Below are 14,226 nucleotides of genomic sequence, written 5' to 3' on the forward strand. Positions count from 1 at the left end.
AGACAGAGACAGAGACAGAGAGAGAGAGAGAGAGAGAGAGAGAGAGAGAGAGAGAGACAGAGAGAGAGACAGAGAGAGACAGACAGAGAGAGAGAGAGATACAGAGACAGAGAGAGAGACTTGCTTTGGCAATGTTAACATATGTTTCCCATGCCAATAAAGCCCCTTGAATTGAATTGAATTGAGAGAGAGAGAGAGACGGGCAGACAGATAGACAGGAGAGAAACAGCGAGAGAGACAGAGAGAGACAGAAAGAGAAAGAGAGACAGAGACAGAGACAGAGACAGACAGACAGACAGACAGACAGACAGACAGACAGACAGACAGACAGACAGACAGACAGACAGACAGACTCACAACAGAGGGTTGAAGTTGCTGTCCTGTAGGTAGACCAGTGATGTGTAGTAGTCAGTGAGGTTCTGGGGCAGGCTAGTGGAGTTCAGTAGACCTATGTTCACCAGGTTCACTGTGAACACCTGCAACACCTGGGAGGAGGAGGAGGAAGAAGAGGAATAAGATGGGGAGGAAGTGAAAGAGGAGGAGGGGGAGGAGGAAGAGGAGGAGGAGGGACACACACAGGGATTAATACCATGACATGCATTCCAGGTTCGTGCCAATTTGAATTGAAAGCAGTCAATTCAGGAAGTAAACTCAATTAGCAATTTGATATTTGGAAATTCATCCTTTTTCAATGATGCTCAAGTAGAAGCTGTGTGTGTGTGTGTGTGTGTGTGTGTGTGTGTGTGTGTGTGTGTGTGTGTGTGTGTGTGTGTGTGTGTGTATATATGTGTGTGTGTGTGTATGTATATATGTGTGTGTGTATGTATATATGTGTGTGTGTGTGTATATATATATGTGTGTGTGTGTGTGTGTCTTGTGTGTCTATACACCACAGTACAGTCAGTACCTGCGCTGATCCGAAGGTGTTGAGGTCTTCCAAGGTGAGATAAGTGATGAAGAGTCCAATGTTCTCAGCAAACCAGGCAGTTGAGTTGAGCTCTGGATCACTGGTGTTGTAACACTTAGGAGCCGACGCTGGAGACAGAATGACAAAACACGTTGCCACCACAGACATTTGGTAAAGCAGTGTTACTGCAGTGTTATTGCAGTGGTATGACAGTGATACGTCAGTGATACGGCAGTGTTACGGCAGTGTTGTGGCAGTGTTACTGCAGTGTTGTGGCAGTGTTATTTCAGTGATACGGCAGTGATACGGCAGTGTTACGGCAGTGTTGTGGCAGTGTTGTGGCAGTGTTACTGCAGTGTTGTGGCAGTGTTGTGCAGTGTTGTGGCAGTGTTATGGCAGTGTTATTGCAGTGTTGTGGCAGTGTTGTGGCAGTGTTGTGGCAGTGTTGTGGCAGTGATATGGCAGTGTTGTGGCAGTGTTGTGGCAGTGTTATGGCAGTGTTATGGCAGTGTTGTGGCAGTGTTATTGCAGTGTTGTGGCAGTGTTATGGCAGTGTTATGGCAGTGTTATGGCAGTGTTATGGCAGTGTTATGGCAGTGTTATTGCAGTGTTGTGGCAGTGTTACTGCAGTGTTGTGGCAGTGTTATTGCAGTGTTGTGGCAGTGTTATGACAGTGTTACTGCAGTGTTATGGCAGTGTTGTGCAGTGTTGTGGCAGTGTTATGACAGTGTTACTGCAGTGTTGTGGCAGTGTTGTGGCAGTGTTACTGCAGTGTTGTGGCAGTGTTACTGCAGTGTTATGGCAGTGTTATGGCAGTGTTATGGCAGTGTTATGACAGTGTTGTGGCAGTGTTATGGCAGTGTTATGGCAGTGTTATGGCAGTGTTATGGCAGTGTTGTGGCAGTGTTACGGCAGTGTTGTGGCAGTGTTGGCAGTGTTGTGACAGTGTTGTGGCAGTGTTATGACAGTGTTGTGACAGTGTTGTGGCAGTGTTATGGCAGTGTTATGGCAGTGTTATGGCAGTGTTATTGCAGTGTTATGGCAGTGTTTGTGGCAGTGTTTTACTGTGACAGTGTTTGGCAGTGTTATTGCAGTGGTATGCCAGTGGTATGACAGTGTTGTGACAGTGTTATGGCAGTGTTATGGCAGTGTTGTGGCAGTGTTGTGGCAGTGTTATGGCAGTGTTATGGCAGTGTTGTGACAGTGTTATGGCAGTGTTATGGCAGTGTTATGGCAGTGTTATGACAGTGTTGTGGCAGTGTTATGGCAGTGTTATGGCAGTGTTATTGACAGTGTTATGGCAGTGTTATGGCAGTGTTATGGCAGTGTTGTGGCAGTGTTGTGGCAGTGTTATGACAGTGTTACTGCAGTGTTTGACAGTGTTATGGCAGTGTTACTGGCAGTGTTATGGCAGTGTTGTGAAGTGTTGTGCAGTGTTCTGGCAGTGACGACAGTGTTGTGACAGTGTTGCTGCAGTGTTATGGCAGTGTTATCACAGTGTTATGGCAGTGTTGTGGCAGTGTTATGACAGTGTTATGGGACAGTGTTGTGGCAGTGTTACTGCAGTGTTATACCAGTGTTGTGATAGTGTTGTGGCAGTGTTATGGCAGTGTTACTGCAGTGTTATAACAGTGTTATGGCAGTGTTACTGCAGTGTTATAACAGTGTTATGACAGTGTTATGGCAGTGTTATGGCAGTGTTATGACAGTGTTATGACAGTTTTGTGACAGTGCATCAACAGTGTCTGACAGTGTTGATGGCAGTGTAATGGCAGTGTTAGACGTGTTATGGCAGTGTTATGGCAGTGTTATGACCTGCAGTGTTATGACAGTGACTGTTGTGCAGTGTTATGGCAGTGTTGTGGCAGTGTTGTGGCAGTGTTGTGGCAATTGCAGTGTTGTGTCAGTGTTGTCCCAGTGTAATGGCAGTGTTATGACAGTGTTATGGCAGTGTTATGGCAGTGTTGTGACAGTGTTATGGCAGTGTTATGACAGTGTTGTGGCAGTGTTGTGACAGTGTTATGGCAGTGTTACTGCAGTGTTGTGGCAGTGTTATTGCAGTGCTGTGGCAGTGTTACATGGCAGTGTTATGACAGTGTTACTGCAGTGTTACTGCAGTGTTACAGTGTTGTGGCAGTGTTATGGCAGTTTTACTGCAGTGTTGTGGCAGTGTTCCAGTGGCAGTGTTGTGGCAGTGTTACTGCAGTGTTGTGGCAGTGTTATGACAGTGACCATGACAGTGTTAAGCCCTGGCAGTGTTATGGCAGTGTGGCAGTGTTATGGCAGTGTTATGGCAGTGTTGTGGCAGTGTTGTGGCAGTGTTCCAGTGAGACCATGGTGACAGTGTTGTGGCAGTGTTATGACAGTGTTGTGACAGTGTTGTGGCAGTGTTATTGCAGTGTTGTTCCAGTGTTATGGCAGTGTTACTGGCAGTGTTATGACAGTTGTTTGTGGCAGTGTTTGTGACAGTGTTGTGGCAGTGTTATTGCAGTGACCAGTGGATATGACAGTGTTGTACAGTAGTGTTATGGCAGTGTTCCGTGCATGGAAAGTGTTGGCAGTGTTATGACAAGTGTTCCCTGCAGTGTGACAGTATGGCAGTGTTACTGCAGTGTTATGACAGTGTTGTGACACTGCAGTGTTCTGGCAGTGTTATGACAGTGTTGTGACAGTGTTATGGCAGTGTTATGGCAGTGTTATGGCAGTGTTATGGCAGTGTTGTGGCAGTGTTATGACAGTGGCAGTGTTGTGACAGTGTTATGGCAGTGTTATGGCAGTGTTATGACAGTGTTATGACAGTGTTGTGGCAGTGTTGTGGCAGTGTTATGGCAGTGTTGTGGCAGTGTTGTGGCAGTGTTATGGCAGTGTTGTGGCAGTGTTATGGCAGTGTTGTGGCAGTGTTATGACAGTGTTATGACCAGTGTTAGTGACAGTGTTGTGCAGTGTTACCTGCAGGTTATGGCAGTGATTGTGATAGTGTTGTGGCAGTGTTATGGCAGTGTTACTGGCAGTGTTATAACAGTGTTATGGCAGTGTTATAACAGTGTTATGACAGTGTTATGACAGTGTTATGGCAGTGTTGTGGCAGTGTTAAGGACAGTGTTATGACAGTTTTGTGCAGTGTTATGGCAGTGTTGTGACTGTGTTGTGGCAGTGTAATGGCAGTGTGACAGTGTTATGGCAGTGTTATGGCAATGACAGTGTTATAACAGTGTTGTGACAGTGTTATAGTGTTGTGACAGTGTTATATGTGCAGTGTTATGGCAGTGTTTGGCAGTGTTATTGCAGTGTTGTGGCAGTGTTGTGGCAGTGTGGCAGTGTTATGACAGTGTTATGGCTGTTATGACAGTGTTGTGACAGTGTTATGGCAGTGTTATGGCAGTGTTGTGGCAGTGTTATGGCAGTGTTATGGCAGTGTTGTGGCAGTGTTATGGCAGTGTTGTGGCAGTGTTGTGGCAGTGTTGTGGCAGTGTTATGGCAGTGTTAGGGAAGTGTTACGGCAGTGTTATGGCAGTGTTATGGCAGTGTTGTGGCAGTGTTACTGCAGTGTTATGACAGTGTTGTGGCAGTGTTATGGCAGTGTTATGACAGTGTTGTGGCAGTGTTATGGCAGTGTTACGGCAGTGATATGACAGTGTTATGACAGTGTTGTTGCAGTGATATGGCAGTGTTATGGCAGTGTTATGGCAGTGTTATGGCAGTGTTGTTGCAGTGTTGTGGCAGTGTTGTGGCAGTGTTATGGCAGTGTTATGGCAGTGTTATGGCAGTGTTGTGGCAGTGTTGTGGCAGTGTTATGACAGGTGGTTGACCAGCTGTATCATTCTCTCAGTATTACCAATATAAAGTTCCCCAAACAATGACATCATAGTGAGAATTAAAACTGCTACGTTATCACCACGTACATCACCGGGACCAAGCTTCCTGCCATCCAGGACTTCTATACCGGGCAGTGTCAGAGGAAGGCCTTAACAATTGTCAAAGACTCCAGCCACCCTAGTAATAGACTGCTCTCTCTGCTACCGCACGGCAAGCGGTACCGGAGTGCCAAGTCTAGGTCCAAGAGGCTTCTAAACAGCTTCTACCCCCAAGACATAACACTCCTGAACAGCTAATCAAATGGCTACCCAGGCTATTTGCCCATTGCCCCCCCCCACTCCCTGCATTGATTAGGGGCTTGTAAGTAAGCATTTCACTGAAAGGTCTACACCTGTTGTATTCAGCGTGCATTGTGACAAATACAATTTCATTTGATCGTGGAACATTTAGAGCCAACATGGAGGACGGTTACATAGACATATATATGGCTCTGATGGAAACTGGCGGGTCTGTGGCACAAAATGGCTGACCTGAGGTGAGATACGTCCTGATGGTCTCCCTGTACACATCTCTCTCCACAAAGTCTGCAGCGCTGTAGTTATAACTCCCCAGAATTGAGACGCTAAAAAAACACAACAACAAAAACAACAACATTCATTACAACAGATCAAGTCAAACGGAGACATTGTGGACAAATATGTCAAAACACAATATCGAACATTGAGACCAGACGGTATAAAAAGACAGAATGTGTAACACCGGCCCGTATGAAACTCTTCTACAAGAGTTCCACCAACACTAAGCCCTTATAAAGGGTTGTTCCAGTGAGACCAGGCGGTACTAAGCCCTTATAAAGGGTTGTTCCAGTGAGACCAGGCGGTACTAAGCCCTTATAAAGGGTTGTTCCAGTGAGACCAGGCGGTACTAAGCCCTTATAAAGGGTTGTTCCCGTGAGACCAGACGGTACTAAGCCCTTGTAAAGGGTTGTTCCAGTGAGACCAGGTGGTACTAAGCCCTTGTAAAGGGTTGTTCCAGTGAGACCAGGTGGTACTAAGCCCTTGTAAAGGGTTGTTCCAGTGAGACCAGGTGGTACTAAGCCCTGTAAGGGGTTGTTCCAGTGAGACCAGGTGGTACTAAGCCCTTATAAAGGGTTGTTCCAGTGAGACCAGACGGTACTAAGCCCTTATAAAGGGTTGTTCCAGTGAGACCAGACGGTACTAAGCCCTGTAAGGGGTTGTTCCCGTGAGACCAGACGGTACTAAGCCCTTGTAAAGGGGTTGTTCCCGTGAGACCAGACGGTACTAAGCCCTTGTAAGGGGTTGTTCCCGTGAGACCAGACGGTACTAAGCCCTTGTAAAGGGGTTGTTCCCGTGAGACCAGGCGGTACTAAGCCCTGTAAGGGGTTGTTCCCGTGAGACCAGACGGTACTAAGCCCTTGTAAAGGGGTTGTTCCAGTGAGACCAGACGGTACTAAGCCCTTGTAAAGGGGTTGTTCCAGTGAGACCAGACGGTACTAAGCCCTTATAAAGGGTTGTTCCAGTGAGACCAGACGGTACTAAGCCCTGTAAGGGGTTGTTCCCGTGAGACCAGACGGTACTAAGCCCTTGTAAGGGGTTGTTCACGTGAGACCAGGCGGTACTAAGCCCTTGTAAAGGGGTTGTTCCCGTGAGACCAGACGGTACTAAGCCCTTGTAAGGGGTTGTTCCCGTGAGACCAGACGGTACTAAGCCCTGTAAGGGGTTGTTCCCGTGAGACCAGACGGTACTAAGCCCTGTAAGGGGTTGTTCCCGTGAGACCAGACGGTACTAAGCCCTTGTAAAGGGGTTGTTCCCGTGAGACCAGACGGTACTAAGCCCTTGTAAAGGGGTTGTTCCCGTGAGACCAGACGGTACTAAGCCCTGTAAGGGGTTGTTCCTGTGAGACCAGACGGTACTAAGCCCTTGTAAAGGGGTTGTTCCCGTGAGACCAGACGGTACTAAGCCCTTGTAAAGGGTTGTTCCCGTGAGACCAGACGGTACTAAGCCCTTGTAAAGGGGTTGTTCCCGTGAGACCAGGCGGTACTAAGTCCTTGTAAAGGGGTTGTTCCCGTGAGACCAGACGGTACTAAGCCCTTGTAAAGGGGTTGTTCCCGTGGTAACAAGTCTCAGTAAAAAGTCATAACAGGTGGAAGCCTCTGCACATCTGCAAATCCCTGCCTGCACGGGATTGTAATTCCAGTCCCACCAGTCTTCTGTCTGACGTTCAGCTGGTTTCTGTCGACCCCTTTCAATAAAATCGGAAACAGATATATATATTTTTTTTGGGGGAATCCCTTACAGTTTGTGGAAGGCCAGACAAGGGGCGGTCTGGACAGCGGCGGAGGTCACCAGGCTCCTGGTGAGGAAGGGCAGGTAGTTCTTCAGCCTCAGGTCAAACCAGGCGTTGACCTCTGACCTCTGACTGCTGCTGAGAGCCTGGGGCCAGACACACGGCAGTGTGGGACGCCTCACTGACTCAGGGATACTCTCCTGGGGGGGGGGGGAAGACAGGCCGGTTGCTTAGATATGAACGGGGTTTAGAGGAAACTGGGGTGTGTTCTAGTGGCAGATTCCTCTGTCTTTCTGGTGAATGGGTGGCATAGGAGAGAATTGGTTTGTAGTGGGTGTTTCACACGGGTAACACAGTAATTGTGTGTGTGTGTGTGTGTGTGTGTGTGTGTGTGTGTGTGTGTGAGTGAGTGAGTGAGTGAGTGAGTGAGTGAGTGAGTGAGTGAGTGTGTGAGTGAGTGGTGAGTGAGCAGTGGCGAGTGAGCGAGTTCCTGGTGAGTGAGTGAACAGTAGTGAGCTGCAGAGTTTGTGTGTGTGACAACGTTGTGAGTGTGAGTGTGAGTGTGAGACAGTGAGTTCAGTGAGTGAGTGAGTGAGTGAGTGAGTGTGTGTGTGTACGTACAGTCCCCAGGAACAGTGGGGTCTTGGCGTAGTTGCTGTAGAGCTGGCAGAGTTTTGTGTCGTCGTCGACAACGTTGGGGCGGCGCAGGAAACGACCCAGGTCAGAGACAGACAGAGAGTTCACCAGCTAGAAGAGAGAGATGAGGAAACACACACACCTGCATCATCATCATCATCATCATCATCATCATCATCCTCCTTATCTATGTCCTCTTAAAGCATTGTCTCAAACACACACACCATCATCATCATCATCCTTGTCTATGTCCTCTTAAAGCATTGTCTCAAACACACACACCTTCATCATCATCATCATCATCCTTGTCTATGTCCTCTTAAAGCATTGTCTCAAACACACACACCTTCATCATCATCATCATCATCCTTGTCTATGTCCTCTTAAAGCATTGTCTCAAACACACACACCTTCATCATCATCATCATCATCCTTATCTATATCCTCTTAAAGCATTGTCTCAAACACACACACCTTCATCATCATCATCATCCTCCTTATCTATATCCTCTTAAAGCATTGTCTCAAACACATACACCTTCATCATCATCATCATCCTTATCTATATCCTCTTAAAGCATTGTCTCAAACACACACATCAGTGGAGGCTGCTGAGGGGAGGACGGCTCTCGATAATGTCTGGAACGGAGCAAATGGATTGGAATCAAACACGTGGAAACCATGGAAACCACGTGTTTAATGTATTTGAGACCAGTCTACCAATTCCACTCCAGCCATTACCATGAACCCGTCCTCCCACACACACCACCAACCTCCTGTGACACACACACACACACACACACACACACACACACACACACACACACACACACACACACACACACACACACACACACACACACACACACACACACACACACACCCCTCACCTGTTCCATCTGGCTATGGGGTATGAGGGAGAGGAAGGTGGTCAGGTTGGGGAAGCCGAAACCCAGGAAGGAACTCTCCAGGTAACCATAGAAACTGTGGTTGTAGTTTGTGCCATAGCAACGGAGTGGGGAAGAGCCTATGGAGGGGGGGCAGGGACAGGACTGTCAATCAAATATCCTTAACAGGGAATTCTGTGGTCAAAACTCAATATGACAAACTGACAACAAATATGATCATTAGTTGTTTGAGCCGTAGGTTTTGTATCACGATATATGAAAAACCGAGTGTTGAGCTTTGGTGTTACAGCAAGACAAGTTTCATAGTATGCTGTAGTATTTATAGTTTCATACTATTGTGTAGTATTTATCGTTTCATAGTATGCTGTAGTATTTATAGTTTCATAGTATTCTGTAGTATTTATAGTTTCATAGTATTCTGTAGTATTTATAGTTTCATAGTATGCTGTAGTATTTATAGTTTCATAGTATTCTGTAGTATTTATAGATTCATAGTATACTGTAGTATTTATAGTTTCATAGTATGCTGTAGTATTTATAGATTCATAGTTCTGTAGTATTTATAGTATGCTGTAGTATTTATAGTTTCATAGTATTTATAGTTTCATAGTATGCTGTAGTATTTATAGTTTCATAGTATGCTGTAGTATTTATAGTTTCATAGTATGCTCCCAGTATTTATAGTTTCATAGTATGCAGTATTTATAGTTTCATAGTATCTGTAGTATTTATAGTTTCATAGTATGCTGTAGTATTTATAGTTTCATAGTATAGTATTTATGTTTCATAGTGTAGTATTTATAGTTTCATAGTATGCTCCAGTATTTATAGTTTCATAGTATGCTCCAGTATTTATAGTTTCTGTATAGTATTTATAGTTTCATAGTATGCTGTAGTATTTATAGTTTCATAGTATGCTGTAGTATTTATAGTTTCATAGTATGCTGTAGTATTTATAGTTTCATAGTATGCTCCAGTATTTATAGTTTCATAGTATGCTGTAGTATTTATAGTTTCATAGTATGCTGTAGTATTTATAGTTTCATAGTATGCTGTAGTATTTATAGTTTCATAGTATGCTGTAGTATTTATAGTTTCATAGTATGCTGTAGTATTTATAGTTTCATAGTATGCTGTAGTATTTACAGTTTCATAGTATGCTGTAGTATTTATAGTTTCATAGTATGCTGTAGTATTTATAGTTTCATAGTATGCTGTAGTATTTATATGCTGTAGTATTTATAGATTCATAGTATGCTGTAGTATTTATATTCCCAGTGGATGTGTTGTGGATGTCGGTCAGTACCTTGGAGGGAGAGGGTGATTTGATCGTAGACGTTTCTCCGTGTGTTGTCCTGAAGTGTAGGGAGGGTGGCGTTCAGCACCTCCACCCTTGGAGAGACAAACATGTCAGGAATTAAACATAACCGTCATCAAAATACAAGATGGCTGCCCTCTCCTCTGCTGCTGAGATGACTGCCCTCTCCTCTGCTGCTGAGATGACTGCCCTCTCCTCTGCTGCTGAGATGGCTGCCCTCTCCTCTGCTGCTGAGATGGCTACCCTCTCCTCTGCTGCTGAGATGGCTACCCTCTCCTCTGCTGCTGAGATGGCTGCCCTCTCCTCTGCTGCTGAGATGACTGCCCTCTCCTCTGCTGCTGAGATGACTGCCCTCTCCTCTGCTGCTGAGATGACTGCCCTCTCCTCTGCTGCTGAGATGACTGCCCTCTCCTCTGCTGCTGAGATGGCTGCCCTCTCCTCTGCTGCTGAGATGACTGCCCTCTCCTCTGCTGCTGAGATGGCTACCCTCTCCTCTGCTGCTGAGATGACTGCCCTCTCCTCTGCTGCTGAGATGACTGCCCTCTCCTCTGCTGCTGAGATGACTGCCCTCTCCTCTGCTGCTGAGATGACTGCCCTCTCCTCTGCTGCTGAGATGACTGCCCTCTCCTCTGCTGCTGAGATGACTGCCCTCTCCTCTGCTGCTGAGATGACTGCCCTCTCCTCTGCTGCTGAGATGACTGCCCTCTCCTCTGCTGCTGAGATGACTGCCCTCTCCTCTGCTGCTGAGATGACTGCCCTCTCCTCTGCTGCTGAGATGACCCCCCACCTGACACTATCGGCTAACATGGATCTTGTACATTTAACATTTTATGCAGACAGTTGGAAACAGAGGGGGAGGGAGGCAGGGTGGGAGAACAGTAGGAAGGACGGTGGGGAGTAGAGGACATGTGACTGTTTGAGATCAGTCAAAGATACAGGAAAACATGCTTCTACAGTCTCACGTGACATAGAGCAAGATTTAAGATAGATACACCCTGCACATCAACATCACTACTGACTCAGGGTACTTCCCTATTGGCTCCCTATTCCCTACGTAGTGCACTACTTTACCCTAAAATACACCCTGAATGGCCATGTGACTATTCCCTACGTAGTGCACTACAGTCTTACCATAAGATACATCCCTATTGGCTCCCTATTGGCTCCCTGTTCCCTACGTAGTGCACTACTTTACCCTAATATACAGCCCTAATGGCACCCTATTCCCTACGTAGTGCACTACTTTACCCTAAAATACACCCCGAATGGCCCCCTATTCCCTACGTAGTGCACTACTTTACCATAAGATACATCCCTATTGGCTCCCTATTCCCTACGTAGTGCACTACTTGTGACCGTAGTTTATAAGGAATAGGTTGCCATTGGGGGGACGCAACCCTACATCCCCAGTGAAGATCAGTCCGTCTCTTACAGCTGCTGTCCAATGTTGCAGTTCCTCTGTGCGACCACACTGAAGAGGGGGGCGACGTGGAGCGGGGACAGGTTGATCAGCAGTGGGCGGAGCCTGCTCTGAAGCCAGGTGAGTACTTCCTGGTCGCTAACAGAGCGGTCTGATAGGTTCCCGCGTTCAAACACCTGCTGGAGCATGGCTGAACGCACCGCCACCGGGAACTTAGACTCTTGACCCTACGGGGGGAGAGAGGGAGGGGAGAGGGGTGGAGAGATGGAGGGCGAGATGGTGGAGGGGTGGAGAGAGGGGTGGAGAGAGGGGTGGAGGGAGGGAGGGAGATGGAGGGGAGAGGGGTGGAGAGAGGGATGGAGGGGAGAGGAGGGGAGAGTGGGGGAGAGGGGTGGAGAGATGGAGGGGATGGAGGGGTGGAGAGAGATGGAGGGGAGAGGGGTGGAGAGGGATGGAGGGGAGGGGTAGGAGATGCAGGGAGGGGTGGAGAGAGGGAGGGGGGAGAGGGGAGAGATGCAGGGGAGAGGGGTGGAGAGAGGGAGGGAGGGGAGAGGGGTAGAGAGATGCAGGGGAGAGGGGTGGAGAGAGGGAGGGAGGGAGAGGGGTGGAGAGAGGGGGGAGAGAGGGGGGAGAGAGGGATGGAGGGGAGAGGGGTAGAGAGATGCAGGGGAGAGGGGTGGAGAGAGGGATGGGGGGAGAGGGGTAGAGAGATGCAGGGGAGAGGGGTGGAGAGAGGGAGGGGGAGGGATGGGGAGAGGGGGTAGAGAGATGCAGGGGAGAGGGGTGAGGGGAGAGGGGTGGGGAGGGGGGAGAGATGCAGGGGGAGGGAGAGGGGTGGAGGAGGGAGAGAGGGAGGGGAGGGGGTGTATATTAGGGATGGAATATAAGGGGTGGATATATTATAGAGACAGACAGAGAGACAGACAGAGGGGACAGACAGACAGACAGACAGGAGACAGGAGAGGGTGGAGAGAGGGATGGAGAGTCTCAGGTGAGGAGGGTGGAGAGATGGAGGGTGGGAGAGAGACAGGAGAGAGGGATGGAGAGAGGGGAGGGAGAGGGGAGGGGTGGAGAGAGGAGGAGGGAGACAGAGAGATGAGGGGAGAGGGGTGGAGAGAGGGAGGGAGGGAGAGGGGTAGAGAGATGCAGGGAGTCTCAGAGGGAGGGAGAGATGCAGGGAGAGGGGTGGAGGAGGGAGGGAGAGGGTGTATACAGATAAAGAGGGGTAAGAGATATATTATACAGAGAGGGAGGGACAGACAGACAGACAGACAGGGACAGACAGACAGACAGACAGACAGACAGACAGACAGACAGACAGACAGACAGACAGACAGGTGGAGAGACAGATGGTGGACAGACAGACAGACAGACAGACAGACAGACAGACAGACAGACAGACAGACAGACAGACAGACAGACAGACAGTTGTCTCACGGTGATGGCCAGAGAGAAGTCAGTGAAGAAGTCAGTGAAGAGGATGTTGGGTACGTAGTTCATCAGCATGGTGACGTCTGCAGCAGAGCTGAGCTGGTCTGGACTAGAGGACACCTCTGCCAACTGTCTCACTGTGAGCTGGGGCAGGGCCTCCGTCTGGAGCACACACACAACTCACATTATAACCACAGACAACATTATTACAGACACTATCACTGTGAGCTGGGGCAGGGCCTCTGTCTGCAGCACACACACAACTCACATTATAACCACAGACAACATTATTACAGACACTATCACTGTGAGCTGGGGCAGGGCCTCTGTCTGCAGCACACACACAACTCACATTATAACCACAGACAACATTATTACAGACACTATCACTGTGAGCTGGGGCAGGGCCTCTGTCTGCAGCACACACACAACTCACATTATAACCACAGACAACATTATTACAGACACTATCACTGTGAGCTGGGGCAGGGCCACTGTCTGCAGCACACACACAACTCACATTATAACCACAGACAACATTATTACAGACACTATCACTGTGAGCTGGGGCAGGGCCTCTGTCTGCAGCACACACACAACTCACATTATAACCACAGACAACATTATTACAGACACTATCACTGTGAGCTGGGGCAGGGCCTCTGTCTGCAGCACACACACAACTCACATTATAACCACAGACAACATTATTACAGACACTATCACTGTGAGCTGGGGCAGGGCCTCTGTCTGCAGCACACACACAACTCACATTATAACCACAGACAACATTATTACAGACACTATCACTGTGAGCTGGGGCAGGGCCTCTGTCTGCAGCACACACACAACTCACATTATAACCACAGACAACATTATTACAGACACTATCACTGTGAGCTGGGGCAGGGCCTCTGTCTGCAGCACACACACAACTCACATTATAACCACAGACAACATTATTACAGACACTATCACTGTGAGCTGGGGCAGGGCCTCTGTCTGCAGCACACACACAACTCACATTATAACCACAGACAACATTATTACAGACACTATCACTGTGAGCTGGGGCAGGGCCTCTGTCTGCAGCACACACACAACTCACATTATAACCACAGACAACATTATTACAGACACTATCACTGTGAGCTGGGGCAGGGCCTCTGTCTGCAGCACACACACAACTCACATTATAACCACAGACAACATTATTACAGACACTATCACTGTGAGCTGGGGCAGGGCCTCTGTCTGCAGCACACACACAACTCACATTATAACCACAGACAACATTATTACAGACACTATCACTGTGAGCTGGGGCAGGGCCTCTGTCTGCAGCACACACACAACTCACATTATAACCACAGACAACATTATTACAGACACTATCACTGTGAGCTGGGGCAGGGCCTCTGTCTGCAGCACACACACAACTCACATTATAACCACAGACAACATTATTACAGACACTATCACT

The 14,226-nt window shown here is 48.0% G+C and overlaps 1 protein-coding gene across 1 annotated transcript in view; it reads right to left on the bottom strand.

The window, feature by feature from the left end:
• LOC127927587 (uncharacterized) overlaps positions 1-14,226 on the bottom strand; it is a 30,776-nt gene that overhangs the window by 3,512 nt on the left and 13,038 nt on the right. The window contains exons 10-18 of the mRNA XM_052514215.1: positions 12,750-12,905; positions 11,325-11,539; positions 9,881-9,966; positions 8,557-8,693; positions 7,652-7,777; positions 7,040-7,230; positions 5,254-5,345; positions 908-1,035; positions 358-485 (exon numbers count right to left, since the gene is read on the bottom strand). Coding sequence (XP_052370175.1) covers positions 358-485; positions 908-1,035; positions 5,254-5,345; positions 7,040-7,230; positions 7,652-7,777; positions 8,557-8,693; positions 9,881-9,966; positions 11,325-11,539; positions 12,750-12,905 — 1,259 coding nt within the window. The remainder of the gene's footprint in view (positions 1-357; positions 486-907; positions 1,036-5,253; positions 5,346-7,039; positions 7,231-7,651; positions 7,778-8,556; positions 8,694-9,880; positions 9,967-11,324; positions 11,540-12,749; positions 12,906-14,226) is intronic.

The sequence above is a fragment of the Oncorhynchus keta genome, unplaced genomic scaffold (assembly GCF_023373465.1).
Source record: "Oncorhynchus keta strain PuntledgeMale-10-30-2019 unplaced genomic scaffold, Oket_V2 Un_scaffold_15414_pilon_pilon, whole genome shotgun sequence".
In the NCBI taxonomy this organism is placed as follows: domain Eukaryota; kingdom Metazoa; phylum Chordata; class Actinopteri; order Salmoniformes; family Salmonidae; genus Oncorhynchus; species Oncorhynchus keta.